The 18271-nt window shown below is 37.9% G+C and overlaps 1 protein-coding gene across 11 annotated transcripts in view; it reads right to left on the reverse strand.

The window, feature by feature from the left end:
- Positions 1-18271, reverse strand: part of TRAPPC8 (trafficking protein particle complex subunit 8) — a 54243-nt gene that overhangs the window by 28582 nt on the left and 7390 nt on the right. For 8 of the 11 annotated variants that reach the window (XM_080611582.1, XM_080611580.1, XM_080611578.1 and 5 more), the window contains exons 3-11: positions 15678-15761; positions 12744-12833; positions 11174-11348; positions 10407-10560; positions 9224-9311; positions 7613-7860; positions 6529-6644; positions 5039-5189; positions 3633-3733 (exon numbers count right to left, since the gene is read on the reverse strand). In XM_080611582.1, the coding sequence (XP_080467708.1) occupies positions 3633-3733; positions 5039-5189; positions 6529-6644; positions 7613-7860; positions 9224-9311; positions 10407-10560; positions 11174-11348; positions 12744-12833; positions 15678-15761 (1207 nt within the window). The remainder of the gene's footprint in view (positions 1-3632; positions 3734-5038; positions 5190-6528; positions 6645-7612; positions 7861-9223; positions 9312-10406; positions 10561-11173; positions 11349-12743; positions 12834-15677; positions 15762-18271) is intronic. The other 3 variants (XM_080611576.1, XM_080611581.1, XM_080611575.1) reach the window with 2 other exon arrangements.

Below are 18271 nucleotides of genomic sequence, written 5' to 3' on the forward strand. Positions count from 1 at the left end.
AAATACATGAAAGTTCATCCTCTGCAAAACAACCCCATACAGATTGACTCCTCGTGTGCTATCCTACTATAAAAAGAGCTTTTCAAAAGTCAAAGCTAGAGAGCATTTTATAAAATGCCAACTAAAATAATCTGATAAATGACAGCCAAAAACAAGACGTGCTGGGTCGACCTTGGTGGGCATTAGGTGTCCACCAAGCTGCTCTATCACAAGTCCTCCACAGCACAACAGGGGAGAAAACTAGATTAAAAATAAGGACAGGGAGATCACTCCCCAATTACAGTTACATGCAAAGCAAACTTAATTTGGAGACAATTTATTGCAAATTAATAACAGAATAGGATAGTGATAAATAAAAACAGAACTAAAACTTCTTCCCCTGACTCCTTCTTCCCAGGCTCAACTTTACTTCTAACTGTTCTCTTACTCCTCCCAAGAAGGGGAGGAGGACAGGAAAAAAGCAGCTCTGGTCAGTTTATAACATTTCATCTCTGCCATTCCTTTCTCCTCATGCTATTCCTCTGGTCCAGCATGGGGACCCTTCCACAGGGTACAGTCCTTCTGGAACAGACTGTTCCAGTGTGGGTTCCCCATGCACCACAACTCCTGCCAGAAACCTGCTCCGGCAAAGGCTCTCTACAGGCTGCCGATGTCTTCTGGGCATATCCACCCACTCTGACACTGGGTCCTCCAACAGCTGCAGTGTGGATTTCTGCTCCACTGTGGTCCTCCATGGGCTGCTTCACCATGGTCTTCTCCACAGGCTGCAATGATGCACCTCCATCCCCTTCTTCTTCATTGACCTTGGTGTGTACAGGCCAGTTTCTCACCCCTCTCTCACAGATGCTTTTACTCTTAGGTCTATTATCACAGAAGCACCACCAGCACTGCTGACAAGCTGAGCTTTGGGCAGCAGCAGGTCTGTTTTGGAGCTGGGTGAAAACCGGCTCTGCCCAACACAGGGCCAGCTCTTGCTGTCTTCATCCCATTACCAAAATCTTATCATGCAAATTCAATCTACAAGCTTAATAAGCACTTTGCTACAAACAGCATAGATCCCCTTCCATCTTACCCTAGATCAACTAACATATCTTACTCTTTAAAAAGTTACCATCATTCTGTGTACTTATAGTCATCACTGTGTAAGGGAAGAAAGTTAAGCCACCAGGTCTTTCAACTTTCATTGGATCAAACAAATCAAATTGGATCAGCAACCCAGCCACAGTCCAGGAGGTTCCTCCAGTGTATGGATGATAACTTCCTCATCCAAATGGTGGATCAGCCAACCAGGAGAGGAGCACTGCTGGATCTCCTCCTCACTAACAAGGAGGGTCTGGTCGAAGCAGTAAAGGTTGAGGGCTGCCTTGGTTGCAGCGACCACGAGATGGTGGAATTCAGGATCTTGTGTGGTAGGACCAGTACAATAGCAAGTAGAATTGCAACCTTGGACTTTAGCAGGGCAAACTTTGGCCTTTTCAAGCAATTGCTAGGGGAAATCCCATGGGCAAGGCTGCTTGAAGGTAAAGGGGCCCAAGATAGTTGGTTGGCATTCAAGGATTGCTTATTCCAAGCTCAAGAGCTGAGCATCCCGACATGTAGGAAGTCAAGGAAGAGGGCCAGGAGACCTGCGTGGCTGAATAAGGAACTGCTGGGTATGCTCAAGTGGAAGAGCAGAGTTTATAGGTCATGGAAGGAGGGGCTGGCCACTCGGGAGGAATATAAGGCTGCTGCTAGAGGATGTAGGAAGGCAGCTAGGATGGCTAAGGCCTCCTTAGAATTAAATCTGGCCAGAGGGGTCAAGGACAACAGAAAGAGCTTTTTCAAATACATAGCTGATAAAACTAACACCAGAGGCAAGGTTGGCCCACTGGTGAATGGGATGGGTGCCCTGGTGACAGAAGATACTGAGATGGCAGAGTTATTGAATGCCGCCTTTGTCTCAGTCTACTCTGCCGGAGGCAGTCCTGAAGAGCACTGTACTCCTGAGACCTCAGATGAAGTCAGGTCACTGGAGCAGTTTGCCTTAGTCCATGAGGAATGGGTTAGGGACCAGTTGAGCAATCTGGACATCCATAAATCCATGGGTCCAGATGGGATGCACCCGCGGGTGCTGAGGGAACTGGCGGAAGTCATTGCTAGACCACTCTCCATCATCTTTACCAAGTCTTGGGAAACGGGAGAGGTGCCTGAGGACTGGAGGAAAGCAAATGTCACTCCAGTCTTCAAAAAGGGCAAGAAGGAGGACCCGGGTAACTATAGACCGGTCAGCCTCACCTCCATCCCTGGGAAAGTGATGGAACACCTTATCCTTGATGCCATCTTAAGGCATGTCAAGGATAAGAGGGTTATGAGGGGCAGTCAACATGGCTTTACCAAGGGGAAGTCATGCTTGACCAACCTCATAGCCTTTTATGAGGAAATAACATTGTGGATGGATGATGGCAGAGCGGTGGATGTGGTCTACCTTGACTTCTGCAAAGCATTTGACACAGTCTCCCACAGCATCCTCATAGCTAAATTGAGGAAGTGTGGCCTGGATGATCAGGTAGTGAGGTGGACTGTGAACTGGCTGAAGGAGAGAAGCCAGAGAGTTGTAGTCTATGGGGCGGAGTCCAGTTGGAGGCCTGTATCTAGTGGAGTGCCTCAAGGGTCAGTACTGGGACCAGTATTATTTAATATATTCATCAATGATTTAGATGAGGGAATTGAGTGTACTGTCAGCAAGTTTGCTGATGACACTAAGCTGGGAGGAGTGGCTGACACGCCAGAAGGCTGTGCTGCCATCCAGCGGGACCTGGACAGGCTGGAGAGTTGGGCAGGGAGAAACTTGATGAAATATAACAAGGGAAAGTGCAGAGTCCTGCATCTGGGCAGGAACAACCCCAGGTTCCAGTATAGGTTGGGGAACGACCTGTTGGAGAGCAGTGTAGGGGAGAGGGACCTGGGGGTCCTAGTGGATGGCAGGATGACCATGAGCCAACACTGTGCCCTTGTGGCCAAGAAGGCCAATGGCATCCTGGGGTGTATTAGAAGGGGGGTGGTCAGTAGGTCGAGAGAGGTCCTCCTTCCCCTCTACTCGGCCCTGGTGAGACCGCATCTGGAATATTGTGTCCAGTTCTGGGCCCCTCAGTTCAAGAAGGACAGGGAACTGCTGGAGAGAGTCCAGCGCAGGGCGACAAAGATGATTAAGGGAGTGGAGCATCTCCCTTATGAGGAAAGGCTGAGGGAGCTGGGTCTCTATAGTTTGGAGAAGAGGAGACTGAGGGGGGACCTTATTAGTGTATATAAATATATAAAGGGGGAGTGTCATGAGGATGGAGCCAGGCTCTTCTCAATGGCTAACAATGATAAGACAAGGGGTAATGGGTATAAACTGGAACACAAGAGGTTCCACTTAAACTTGAGAAGAAACTTCTTCTCAGTGAGGGTGACAGAACACTGGAACAGGCTGCCCAGGGAGGTTGTGGAGTCTCCTTCTCTGGAGACATTCAAAACCCGCCTGGACACATTCCTGTGTAACCTTATCTAGGTGTTCCTGCTCTGGCAGGGGGATTGGACTAGATGATCTTTTGAGGTCCCTTCCAATCTCTAACATACTGTGATACTGTGTAATACCGAAGTAAACAACTTACTTGCAGATATCTCGATAGGTCTGAATTGCTGTTTCCATATAATGAGCAGGATATGGTCTAGGAGCTCCAGGCTGAAGAAAAGCTGATACTGCTGCCATTTCCTACAACAGAAAGTCAGTACCGTCATTGTAGTAGCTTTTTCAATAAATTGCAAGCTTCAAAATGCTGAAGAACATATTTCAACAGCTACTAGTTCAAGATCTTCATCTAATCAGTTACCAAAATATAAAAGTGTACAATACACTAACTGATAAAAGATTTAATACAATAGCTTATTTACAGCTCTGTTTGTTATTAACCAAACAGCAATAAGAGAGTTATACACACTCACAGAATAACCTGAACACTGTGCAGAAGCATTGATTCAGTACAGCTTTACAAGTCAAAGATATAACTCCCTATTGCAGGAATAATCTTTCTGATATAGTAGGACTACTATCTATTTTAAGATTACTGTTTTCCAAGTTTTGCTTAAATTAATTTACATTCACAGCTTCCAAGGGAACTTTAGTAAACATGCACTCTAAAAGTTTGACTTTTTTCCTTATAGGGTGATGATAGGATAGCAAAGTTTTTCTGCAGTAAGGTTAAGACTTGCAGGTTGTTAAGAATTCATAATTAACTCCTCTACAAACCATTCATTAAGAACTCGGTAACTTTTCAGGTAATCTAAATGCTGAGCAACTGTCTATACTAGATATATGTGTAGTTTTACAAAGGTTTTACATCAAGATGGCAGAGTGTATAAGAATGCTTTCATAGCTCTATAAAGCAGTTTTAAATTTCGTCACGTTAACCAGACTACACTCCCCAAAACACAGCTTCTGTAAAGTATTAAACCAAGCTTCTTATTTTTCCCAGTGTTCTCATTTATCTTGCTGAAAATTATTTGTCACACATACCTTCAATCTCAAGATAAATGAATGAATATGTGTTTACAGTGATGTTCAGCAGTGACATACTCAAAATATATCCCTCAAAAAGTCTTAAAAAAAAAAAAGGTACAATAGCATATTTAAAGTGACATAGTCTTGACTTCCTGGCAAATAAGTATTTTGCCAAAATCTTAAATACTATAAAACTATTTCACACCTGGTTTTGAGTTATCAGACTAGAAGTTTAAAGACCCATTTTGCTGCAAGTTCCATTCCAGGTATTCTCTTTTTCATATTTCACATTTTAAGAATTAACTCTTCAATTTTTATTCACACCTTCATTCCCTTCACAAAACAGCAGCAAACAGATTTGAGAACACTTTAGGATTTGCTAAAGATACTCAGCAAATTTGGCAAGACTCTCACAAATATGGAGGTGGAGGGAAGAGATTGCATTTTGTTACCTCCAGACAAATACTAGAAATTATTAGGAAGAGTTCACAGAATGGTTATGTTATGTATAGTACCAACCAGCGCTCCAGCTGCATACAGCATTGCCTGATCGTTTAAGAAGTCTTTCTTTGCTGTATGGTAACAGCTATATGCAAGTTCATAGTGCTGCACCAAAAAGCACAAGTCCGCCATTTTCCGGATTTGAAGCTCTGGTGCTTCAGGTGGATACCTATAAACACAAATATTTAAATTCAAAGTAATAATCTTAATAACTATAGCAACACATGCTCTATAAAGTTGTTTTAATTTCTATTCAGAAAGTAGAAATAGAAACTGCACCGCTTCAGCCTCACCCAAAAAAACAGCTAAGTGAAACTGCATCCTTTCTGCCTTACATAACTTAGTTTCACACCTTTTCTGATTAATGAGATTCACTGTTCCACTAACATTCAAAGCAGGCATTCTTCTAAGCCAAGAAATACTGAAAAAAGTATGCAGCTATCACTGAAACTGCTCAGTAAGATTAAGTGTTAGAGCAAAACAGCTGTATGTGAAGGAAAAATAAGACTTGGACTGTTCACCTAGCTGCAGTTATTTCTGCCCATTTCTCTTCAAAGAAAAAAAAAATCCACTAAAATACTATGCCTTATGCAAAAACACTGGGCAAGTACCTCTCCTCTGCAGGCATCAGTCTAATTTTCACTTAGTCAAATATATATGCATCACTTCAATGAATATCAAATACAATTCCACAAACACTTGTCAGTCAAACTTAGCAGGAGGTAAGCCATGCTTACAAGTTCAATACAGAAAGCACAAATTAACAACATATTTATTATGAATCCAAAGACACACAACATGCAAATTTGCAGCTGTATGTAAGTGTCAGGGACATTAACAATGTCCAGGAACTATTTAGACTTTTGCTGTTAAGACAGCTGAAGAGTGCTTTACATGATTATACGTCCTCATTCACAGAGGGAAATTACAAAGCATAGAAAATGAATATTCTGGTGAAACTTAAAACCTGGGTTTAGTGTAAACTACAGGTACTAAAAGTACAAAATTCCCCTTAATTGAGCTCTGAAACGCACCTACAAAAGCAATATACTTAACAATTAACTACATAGTTACCTAAAAAAACAAACAAAAAAAAACCCCACAAACCAAAATACACACACCTTTATATAGGTATATTTAACTTGGCTTAAATAGGAAAAGAAAAAGCTTGTAATAATTTTAAAAAAAATCCCTTACAACAGACCATAGCTTCTTTTCATTACTAGTAATCCTTAAAAAGTACATTCTTAACTTAGAAAGGTTCACTATAAAACAAAAGGAAGATCGCTCTGTAAACAGTTCCTTTTAACCCCTTTAAGTTCTGCTAATTCTTTCTTGTACATATTTAGGCATAGTACATATTCATGATTTCTCCAGTTGAAGTCTTTTACAATACTGCTGATTTAGCTTTTTGCAGTACACCATCAAAACAACACAGGCCCTCTCTCCCCCCAAAAAATAGGTACCTTTCCAGTTTAGATCTAAAGGTAAGGACTGACATTACTTACAGCAAACCAGAAGTATTCTTCAGTTCATTTATACTTTTCTCTGGAACCTTGCTGCCGCTAAACCATTTTTTAGTAGCAGAAAACAGTGATCGACTCAAGCCTTTCCTGGATATTAACTGCAAAGGGATACTAAATTAGAGCACTACACTGCAAGAAATATACTAATATAAGTGAAACTAATATAAAAACCTAAGTCCTAATGGTAATGCTGTTTGCTACACTATATATTCACTCTCAGTTTCTTCATAAAATTTTCCAAGCGTAAACATGGTCAGCAAAGACTAAATCCCAAAAGTCAATTCTGGGAGGTGTTCCTTACAACATATGATGCATCAAAACTCCTCATACTTAAAGCTATAACCTGAATGGAGAATTAAATGGAAATACAGCGTTTAGGTAACAAACTGATATTTCTGTCCAAGTCTAATGCTAAATATACTAATTTCATTGTACTAATGCAAGCAAATCCATCTTTCCACTGTTTTAAGACCATATTGAAAAACACTTAGGACCTTACTGTGATGGAAATAACGTTAATGCATGTCCTTGACTTAACATGGGCATGATACTATCATACTTCCAAAAACCTGTAGTTGGATAGCAGAATATTCAGTTGCAAAAACTGCTGAGATCACAACAGAACTGCATGATTTTGGGAGTCCATGCATTTCTCCCCTGTCAAGAAGTAACAACTGAAGTATACAACTTTAGCTGTGCATTCTTATGTTGACACACAAAAAGTACATTTTGTTTCTTGGACTAGAACCATCCAGAAGCATAAAATATTAACATTTTTAGAAGTGAGGACAAATATCCCTGATAATAGTTCAGACAGGCTTTCACAAAGAAGCCACCTTGCACTGAAGCTTCATTGATACAAACTGCTTTTAGGAGGTTTTTTTTAAGACAAATTAAGCAAAAATGTTAACTTGTGTTATTTCTCTTAAGTTTACCTACAGTTTTCAATAAGAGCATTAGATGCAGAAGGGAGTACTAATTTCAGAACAGATTTTTGGATAATTGGATTTATACCCCAAATGTTTTTTCTTATTATGGCACGAAGTGCTTTTAAGAGTAAACTGACCTGATCATTAAGTTGCCGAATTGTCTTCTCTATATGTGGCAAAAGCCCCCTAAATGTGAATTCCTGTATGAATTGCCTAATTCGATCATGATCTGTGAGTGTTAAACAAGCACCATGAGGCGTTCCAGAATTTGATTTCTTTGAGTCTTGCAATGATGTGGCAGCCTTTGTGTAATCAGTGCTATCCAAACTGCCACTGGGATGATCCAGTTGAAGTGGGTGAGTCTTAAAGTTATTTGGCAGGCCATCTGTTGAAAGATTGAAACAAAATCTCCAGTAAATATAAAGTTATTTAAACATTTTTTGTTTTAAATGTAATTTTTATTACCCTATCTCAAAGTAGTTCTTACTCAGAACTTGTGACAAGCAAAGCTATTCACCAGTTATTCTGCAATACAGATCAATGCTGAGCAGACAGCACCAAAGCACTACCCCAGTATTGCATCACTCCTGAAATTCTTCAGAAAGCTCAGTGAACCTCAGAAACAACATGACTAAATATGTATATTGGTTCTCAACTACAGTGCAAAGAATCCCCAAATATGCTGACTAGTATCAACAACATTGAAGGGAAACTATGTAAACATTAAACTCAAAGTCAAACATTCATAAAAGTTAGAAATGCAGCAATTACAATGGCTCCATTGGTTCCATTCACTCTTTTCTGTTTATGTTTAAAGATTTAAAGGGAAAAAAAGAGAAGAAAAAAAAACCCAAACAAAACAAGCAAACAAGAAAAAAGAACACACCTCATTTTCCATGCCCTTCCAAGCAATCACAATGTAAAACAACCTCCTCCAAAGTCCAGTTAGTTCAGTGAGAAGGGCTGTTGACCACTACTGCATCTAGCTATTCAAACTACAGTGAAACTATGTCTCAGTTTAAGACTTAAGTAGTTATCTTATTTATTGTTTCCTTTGTTCACCTAGCTGTAGCTGTAACTGTTGTAGCTGTTTCTATATAAGAAAATCAGCTTGCTTTATCTGGCCCTAGCTAGCACTGAGCAAAGCTGAGTCGTGAAAGAAATCCTTGATGGATTTTACTCATGAAATGTAAAGCTCAGTATGTAAAGTTCAAACAGCAGCTTGCAGACTACATCCAAGCTGTAAGGCACTAAAAAAAAAAAAAATAAAAATGCTTTTTTAGGCAACTGCAGAGTCTCCTACATAGGCTAGGTCTCACCATGCCTTTCAAATCGGGTATGAAGGATCTGGGCTGAGTCAGGCCAGACAGCGTGTGATACCTCACTTCTTCCCTATTCAATAATGCTTCTCATCATTCACACTAACCACAACTTCTATTATGATGAAAATTAAACATTTAAACCTGTGTTATTTTATTGTCAGAGTTTGCAGACAGTATGCTTCATTGTACAAAAGATAAGCCCAATACATCAAAAGCCATCTCATTAAAGATGTATCAACCAATTACCACCAATCCAGTAGATCAGCACCACAGCATTTTAATTTGAACACCAGGTTACACTATCTTTGAGCATTTAGAAAATCTACTTCAAAGTTCCTACAAAAAATCACTTGATTACTGTCCAAGCCATGAGACCACTGTGTAAATGCTATCATACCAATATTTTGACAGAAGCTGTAAGTATACCTTCAATTTCACTGTCTAAGCCACCTGGTATTAAGTGATCACTACTCTTGTTTGAAATGACAGTATAAAGACAGTCTTCATAGCAATCCTGCCAGGGGGAAAAGAAAAAAGTTAGAATTTTAAGAATACTAGAGCACACACAAGAGTTGGTCAACAGTAGTTGTTAACTTTCAGAACAGTTAACTGAATTATTACGAAAGCAGGTTTCTTCGTAAGTGGTTTGTAAGGCTTTAAAAAGCTGTACTACTGTAAAGATCAAAGTTATATTCAGCAAATGAAGCAAGTATCTTCTGGCTTGCTCAAATAGCTGTACTATCAACTAAAGCAAGCAACTCTTACACAGCCATGCCTACAGCAGTGAAAATATGCTCCGTAAAGCAAGACCTGAAAAAGCTCATACAAAAAAAATTACCTATGTTGGACAATTGACATGGGACAGAAAAAAGAAAAACAGTTTACGGTGGAACATTACTTAGTGGTCCTCTTAGCTTACAGAAGATGAGATGTTTTGACTTCCCAGTGCCAGCTAGATTTGGTAAAGAACTATAATTTCACAAATGAACCTTTTAATCAGAGGCAGTTAAAACTGCAGGCCAGTCAAAAGCAAACTCAAGGAGGAATAATTTTGGTCCTGAAGCCAAAGACAGACATTTATGTCAAACTGAACTCAAAAGTTTAAGCTAACACACACACACACACTTGCCATTTTAGCAGATGACAGAACAGACTGGACTGCAGCAAGTTACCAGAAAACACACATATACCTCCATAAAAAAAACCCACACCCTCAAACTTCACTGTTTAATGAAGTCCAGAAGATTTGGGGGAAGAAGGGAGAGATTTAAGAATGAAGGAAGTTAATCAAAAAGAAGGTGAAAAGTTACTATGAATAGTACACTTCTGAGGTTACTTGCTTCTGTCAGTGCATAAAATACAAGTCTCTTATTTCAGAGCTCCTGTCAGTCCATTTCAGCACTCCTTACTGTCAATTTAAGTAGCATGGAAGACAGTTCTTAGAGAGGACTCGTCTTATGCCCTCAGAAAAATTAACAGCTATGTTAGAAGTATCTTGACTGCCTATTAGTATTATGTGTGTGTTTCTACAGAATGGGCTATCGGAAAGTTTAACATAATAAAGGCTTTCATATGCACCCTACAAATTGTTTTTAGAATACTGTAATACCTGGTTCTGGATAGTGTTTTTCTGAAGGTACTGACTCCAAGGATCTGGTATCTGTTCATCTGTTCCTTTATTAGACACCCGAGAATTTATTTTCAGCAAATAGCAACCCTGAGTTCCATATCTCTGCTTCATCTCTTCATAAATGGAGTCAGCCCTGAAAAAAAGAAATCAAAACAAAAAAAAACCCCACACAATATTTACCCTGTCTTGATATCAAACAATTCTATTCTAAGTGTGTACTGCAACAAGCTATTTCAGACTATCATCCATGGGGATTAAAAGGAAAACTCTACTGTTTTTAAAACACTCCTTTATGAAAGGGTGAAACAGAATATCTTTGAGAATCAGTTTTGCTTCATCACTTCATAAATGGATACAGCTCTGAAAAAATAAAACATTTACCCTATCTTGATATCAAAACAATTCTATTCTAACTGCATACTGCAACAAGCTATTTTAGACTATTATCCACAGGGGTTAAAAGGAAAACTATCCTATTTTTAAAGCACTCCTTTATGCAAGAGTGAAATTGAGTCTTTGAGAATGAGTGACTAGCAAAGAAAGCATCTGCCTCAAGAAGCTAGGACTAACTCTTTTCATTTTATATGAATACAAACAATAGATCCAAAAATAATGACATCTGCCTTGATAATAGCCAGCATACTAGTTACTGGATCCCACCGTATGTCTAATCTCAACAGGATTTGTAACACAAACATTTCAGTGAAAACTTTCATCTATAAGTTCAGTAAACGTAGAAGACACACCTTTGCTCTTCTCCTGTGCTTACATCATGCAATAACACATAGTATTTGAGCGTGTTTGGTATAAACCACTTAGGATATAAGTATTCACTACTATGTTGAATTCGATGCTGTTCTTGAGACAGCTTCAGAAATTGCTCCACTGGCTCTGGTTCACTAGAAGAAACTACAAGCATACCTAAATCCATTGTTAAGGACATTTACCAAAAGAATCCAGGAACAACCTCTGATCATATAATAAAATAGGAAATATATGAAATGAGATAGATGAGTACAATGTTTAAGCCTGTAAAACACTCTTTCACAAAAGTCTGTGTAACTAGAATTTGGCCTTAGTCACAATAAAACAAACACTATTAAGCACTCCTTTAACTAACATCTGAACATGAGATGAAACAGGAGTTTGCACAGAATCCAAGCTTAAGCTGATACATAATAGCTAATAGTCCATCTAAGATTTTAGATACAGACCAACTGTTCACATACAAAACAGTAACTGAAATTCACCTCCTGGATACTTTAGTTTTCAACTTCCAAAGACAGTTGGGACTTTAAGGTATCACTTGAGCAATAATAACAGTTGGTATTTATAAACACAGTAACACCATCTGAGCGAAAAAAACAAGTGTTCAGATTTTTACCTCCCTGCAACTACAGAATTATTAATGAGGAACATTCTGCTCTGGTACATATACACCAAATCAAAGACATTAATTCAGAGAACCCAGAAAGCAAGTTGTACTTTAAATGTTATGAAAATTTAGACATCAAAGGCCAGAATCAATATTTTGCCAAGTTAATTCTGCACAAATGGTTCTTTGTAATGGCTACTAATATACCTGTTCCACCAAATTGAAATGATTAAGCACAGTAAAGGGTTAAGAACAGAGCAGGTGTTATGAAACCTGCAGTGTTATAACTTTTGTAAAGCTAAACATCATGAAACAGTACATATTTTTATTTTCCCTGTAGACAAGTAAATAAGGCACAAGTTTTCATGGGGGGAGGAGGGGTAGGGAGGGGAAGTTAAAGCATTTAGGCATCTTTCCAGGCTCCTTTTCGTCCAAAATAGCTCAAAGTTCACCGATTTTCCAAAACACCCTCCCCAACCTCCCCTCTCCATCTGCTAGAAAAAGCTATAAAAAGCAGCAGGTGCACCCCAAACAGATAAGCCTCTGTTGTACATAAGGTAAAGTCAACAGATACCTTAAGATCTACAGCAGAAAGCATTTTAGGATGAGGAAGTTTAGTTTACAGGTATTAGGTTACAGTTAAGTTTGGGACAAAAACAAAAACAACCAAAAACCCCAAAACAAACAAACAAAAAAATAAACAAAAAACCAAACCAAACAAACAAACAAAAAAACCCCAAAAATGTTTTGGTTTAAAACAAGAAAATTACCAAAAAGGAAAACCCTGACTCCCCTTATTAAATTAGTTTGTATAGACATAATGGGAGGAGATATATTTCAAATCTTATTGTCAAAAAGAGTTATTGCAAAATTTCAAAGTCTCCGTTTCTACAGCCAGCTATTACAACCTTCACTAGAGAGCTCTAACACCTAAAGGATACATGCAACATAGTGGTTTAAGAATTCATGATCTGATGCAGGCATGGACTGAAGAAAACACTCTCTGTAGTTCTCAAACCAAGGAGTAGTAGCTGGAATACACAATAAGACAGGACAAATTAGAATATTTGGCAACACTCCTATGTACTCTTTTTATGAAAAGGAAATATGAAAGACTACACCTAAAAGTGAAGCTTGTAAACTCTGACAAGGTTTACATGGCAGGGCAAAGAAGGGGAAACAGTCTAAGGAGAAAGCACCTAAAATACACACAAGTGGGAGAAACAGTAACACTTGAATCAAATCCTGTGAAACTGAATTTTATCTTAAGTACCAACTTCCTCGATATAAGTTCACATGCATTCAGTCCCTGCTGGAGTAACTAACTTTACCACCTCTTTAAACACACACACTTGGGAAAGAGAAGGAAAACCTAAAATTTCTTTGAGGATTCATTGAATTTGCCTCATTAGGGATGTAAAAATTGACTGAAAAGCAAACTTAATTTTAGAGTATGTAGAGAAATTAAGGATTATTAAAACCCTAGCCTGTCAATCTGTCTACAGCTTTTTGCAAGTGTTGTGACTTGACAGTAGTCCCTTTCCTCTGCCCTGCTAAAATAAACAGTGCATCTGGCAAAGCAGTGATCAAAAAAGCTGAAAGCTCCCATCTAAGTTGTACTATGCAATCCCTTATAATGTTAACCTGCCATGGTCAAATGCACTTTTCCAATGTGGATTTTGTTTTCCTAAGCGTAATAAACCAAGAGGAACCAAGTACGCCTGGAACATTCAAAGATTTATGAACTTAAAAATCTTGTACGTTTCTTTCCACTCTTTCATTCAAGTAATGAAGTATTATTTTTTCTTTCAAGCCTGTTTTATGCCATCTCAATACTGCAATTCCTTCCCTCCAAGTGGAAAAAAAAGACCCCAGAGCAAAATCAACCTGATTTGACACTGAAGTTAACTAGAATCCAAAGTAAACTCACCTGCAAACTAGAAAATAACAATTTTCTAACAGAAAAAAAAATGCATTGAGAAATCATGAAGATATTTTCTTTATCTGGCCCCAAGAAAACACATTGCTGGATTTAATTCATGTCAGAATTTCTAATGCCTTGTAAGCCCCCACTCCACCGCCCCCTCCAACCTACTACCTCAATTTCTTAACTGACTTCAGTAAACTGTGTTTCCTTTTTACATTGCATTTTACAATGCATTAAGCTAATGCATTTTGTTTAATCCTACATATTCAGGACGTCTTACATCAGCTTCATCCACACAGAAGTCAGATATAGTCACATTTCATAACTGAACTCAGCCTGGCAGTTAGCACATCTCACATTAAAAAAAGAGATCAATACAAGGCACACTTCTATCTTTTGATTATAGCCTCTCTTGCAACTGCTCTCAGCATTCATCTAGGGAATAAAAAGCCCTTGGCTTTACCAAGTCCTACATGTAAATATGACAGCTATTTAAATCAAGGGAAACAGCTCATTACTGAAAACAAACCATGAGAAAGTGACTCTCACACATATTTTTCACAAGTATAACCAAGCCTTGTAGTAACTCAGGTTCAAGCCAAACAATGATAAACTGCTTAAGGCCAAAATTCCAACCACATTTTAGTTTCAAGCTGTTTTCAGTTTTCTGTTTCTGTTTTACAGATGAACCACAGCAAAAAAGCTTTTAAAAATCTAACGCGGTTATAAACAGGGAACCACTACTTTGTTTTGTGAGATGGAGTCACCCCCCCTCTTGTTTCTTTTTCAGCCTGTTAAGAACCTTGGGAGTGGATACAGAGGCAACTGAATCCCCTCTACACAACCACAACATACGTAACAGTATTCACTCAAGAGCATTTATAGGGCTGTAATCATTTATCATAGATACTTAAAATAATAAACATATACCATATTCAAAATAATATTTTAAAAATTCACATTTCATAACACATTATTGCAGTGCACAGCAACACTGTCATTTAGGCACCCAGACCTTATGTTTTGCTTTTTTCCAGTAGTATATTTTCAGTATACTAAACAAGCATAACTGAAGTATAATAGGAAATTTGTTAATATGTTCAGAAATTGTTAAGAAAAAGATCTGGTAAGTAATATTCATATATAACAGGTTTAGAATGCAAAATCTACTTCATGAAATTTTGTACTTTACTGTTATCTGTGAAATTCATCTTGGTCAGTCAGGTAGCTGAACTCTAGCACATTCAAAAAGGAAGGCATTTAGCAGCATCTGAACAGATATTACTGAAAGGACAGTTATTACTAACCAAAGGCATAAACTTTAATATCTAAAACTGAAAATCATAAAAATCTGGCTTACAGACCGTAACATAGAGCTTCACTCTTAAGAAGAGAGATCAAAAAACAATGCATTTTGGTAGCAATAAGTCTTATAAACCAAATGGAAATGTATTAGAAAGATTCTTTTGTTTGTTTGGAAGAGTCATTCTCCAGAAAGAACATCCATATAACAGAGGCACAGGTGCTCTAAGCGCAGTCAGCACTTAAATTCCAATTTGAAAAGCACTACTATACCCTGAGAAGGAAGTTCTATAGAGAAGCAGAAAGTATTTACAGTTGAAATGCGTAACAGTGACAGAATACAGTTCCATAAGATCAAACAAGACAGTGCTTTTACAGCATCAGGTCATTTCCCACCACCACTCTGGACTTACTGATTGAATGGAAAGACCAAATGATTTAGATTAACAGGAGTAGAAATGTGACTAAAAGAAAAATTAAACCATCACCAACAATTTTTCATTTAGGGAGGAAAAAATGGAGGAACACACATCTACGCCAAGAAGAGTGCTAAACAGTTGTAGCAGATGGTAAGGAAAGGTAGATGGGGCACATGGAAAAGGAATAAAGGGCAATTTGGCAAGTTGGCACCAACCACAAAAAATACCTGAATAAAACGTGGATGTGTTCAGTTCCATCAGTGTCTCTTTCCAATTATTGTACCAAGGAACACTAGCTTTAACTGAGCGATCTGATAGAAAAAACACGGTATTATTATACTAAAAACACACTGTTGGCTTTTATGCTCTGGTAGCATGAAGCAGAAAATCTATACCATGCAGACCCATCAGGGACTGAAGATATTTGATTCCAGCTAACCTTAATCATGAACATTTCAGGATCCTCAACATTTGACAGTGTACTTTAACAGAATTCAATATTAATTTCTGATTCAGCCAGAACTCTGGGCTTGAATAAAAATGGAAATCTATAAAGTAGTAAATAATTAAGTTTATATTTAGATACTATTTTACTTCTCCAGTTGGATGATACTATAAATAAAACACTTGTTTCTAAGATTTCTCAGCATGTAGTACCACAGTTAAAATAACTGAAGATGTTAGCTGCCAAAAGTGGTTGTCCCAACATTCTCCCTTATCTACATCATATTCCTGCATTGCTGCATGCCAGCATTAGCATCATGCAGCCCTGAACAAACATAGCTAGGGAAGTGATCCAGCTGAAAACCTATTTGAGAGAAAAAACTTAAGTCTTTAGTGGAATCACTTTTCCTCGCTCTCTACATGCACCAGCAGATGGGAAAAGCAGGCATGGCTGAATATCAGCACTCTTTCAGCAACCAGCCAGGTCTCTCAGTACAAGGATATGGAATTATGAGGCTATTAAGTGTAATAAAGAAGGATTACTAACAATTAAACCAATTCACTACAGTACTTCTAAAACTTTTCTAAAAGAGAGCAGGATCATGTTCCCAGTGCTAGAAACACTCAGATGTGAGCTTCTTAAAGACTATGTTCTCCTTCAAAACCTTCAAATTAGACTGCACTTGATCATCATTAAAGATTAATGAAATATGTTTGAATACTACTACCCTAGAAAACTAATTCACCAAAAGAGCAAATTAAAGAATAGGTTAGAATATTGCAAATTTCTATGCCAAAAGATTATGTTTTCTTGCCAGAAATGAACGCTTCCATTGGTTTTCAATAAAATGCTGTAACAAAGTTGAGAAAAATAAGTTCCTTAGTAAACACTCACAGTTTTCTAAGTAGGGGGAAAAAAAAATTCTACCCAAAAAGCTAGGGACTTCCTCATGCCCTCCTACAATGTAATGGGATCCAAGTTTCATCATCAATAACACTGTACCAGTGTTTTGTGCTAAAGTCCTAAAACAGGTACCACAAAACTAGAAAGTTGTCATTCTCCATGATCTTACACATCTCTCCTTTTGTCAAATAAGCATATAGCCAGTCCATATGGAAATAAAAACCTAATCATTGAGAGACAGAAGATAGTCAAGTACGACAATTTGCACATCTGAGGCTCCAGCAGCTAACAAGGAAAACAAAAGGAGTTATTTGCTTCTACAGCTACAAAGCACGCCTTGATATAGCCACTCTTTTTCTTCCCTTCTTCCAATACCTCACTTTGAGATCATTAGAAATATTTTGGAAAAGTCTCTTCACTGAAACCATTCTGCTTTCTTAGGGTCTTCCAACCTCTAGAATTGAAGCAGACTTCCCCTCAAAAAAATTTCACAAAAAAAAAAAAAAAAAAAAAAAAGCAATTCACCAATGTCACAGATAAACAAGGGCATGGAAACTGGAAAAAGGTGCACTTTCAAATAGCCCTTAAAAATTAGAATTTCCAGGCTCAAGTCTTTTCCTTTACTATCAATATTTCACATCAAGTTGAGGATGTGCCTTATAAATTAGGTATCAAATATGCAGAACTATGCAATTTTTCATCAACATAAAATACAAACCAACATCATCAGTTACTAATTCTCATGAAGTTTCATCAGTCTTCTGCTATAGCAGAGCCAAATTCCTTACTGCACACTGAACTTTCAGTACAATAAATTACTCATGTTTAAACAGGGCAATGCATACATGCTTTGAATTAAGTATGTACTCAAAGGCTTCAATGGATTAGGGTCTTAGTTGGGAGGAGTTTAATCTTCTCAGCTCTCAAGATCAGGTCTCATTTAGTATTATTCACAATGCGTCATCCTTTGGAGATATAAAACCAACATGTTTAGTATATTTTAGCCATTTTGGCAGCACTGAGTTTCATGGCAAAAAAAACCAAGACAAGGAATCACACACCTTTCCTCAAAAACCTTTTTTTCCTTACACTTGTTATAACAACTTCGTGAACTCTATGCATTAAGCACTAAGTAAAAATAAGAACAGGAGAAGTCAGCAGGACTGGCTTCAACATAACTGTACTTTGGTACCAACATTATAAATAAGCACTGATACTTATTCAACCAAGTGTAACAAGTCAGTATTATCAGTTTTGTAACAAGAAAACTTCTCATCTGATGTGCTATTAACACAATATTAGCACAAGTATTTTCTACATTAAAGTAATATGTCTTAACACAAGTTCAGAAAATCACATTATGACACATTAAATTAAGAATTATTAAGTTTAACCACTCTTCTGGCATGATACAAAACCAAAACTATTTGATAACTCTGAAGTTTCATTAAAAACACTGACTCAAAACTGATC

The sequence above is a fragment of the Psittacula echo genome (assembly GCF_963264785.1).
Source record: "Psittacula echo genome assembly, chromosome: 2".
NCBI lineage: Eukaryota > Metazoa > Chordata > Aves > Psittaciformes > Psittacidae > Psittacula > Psittacula echo.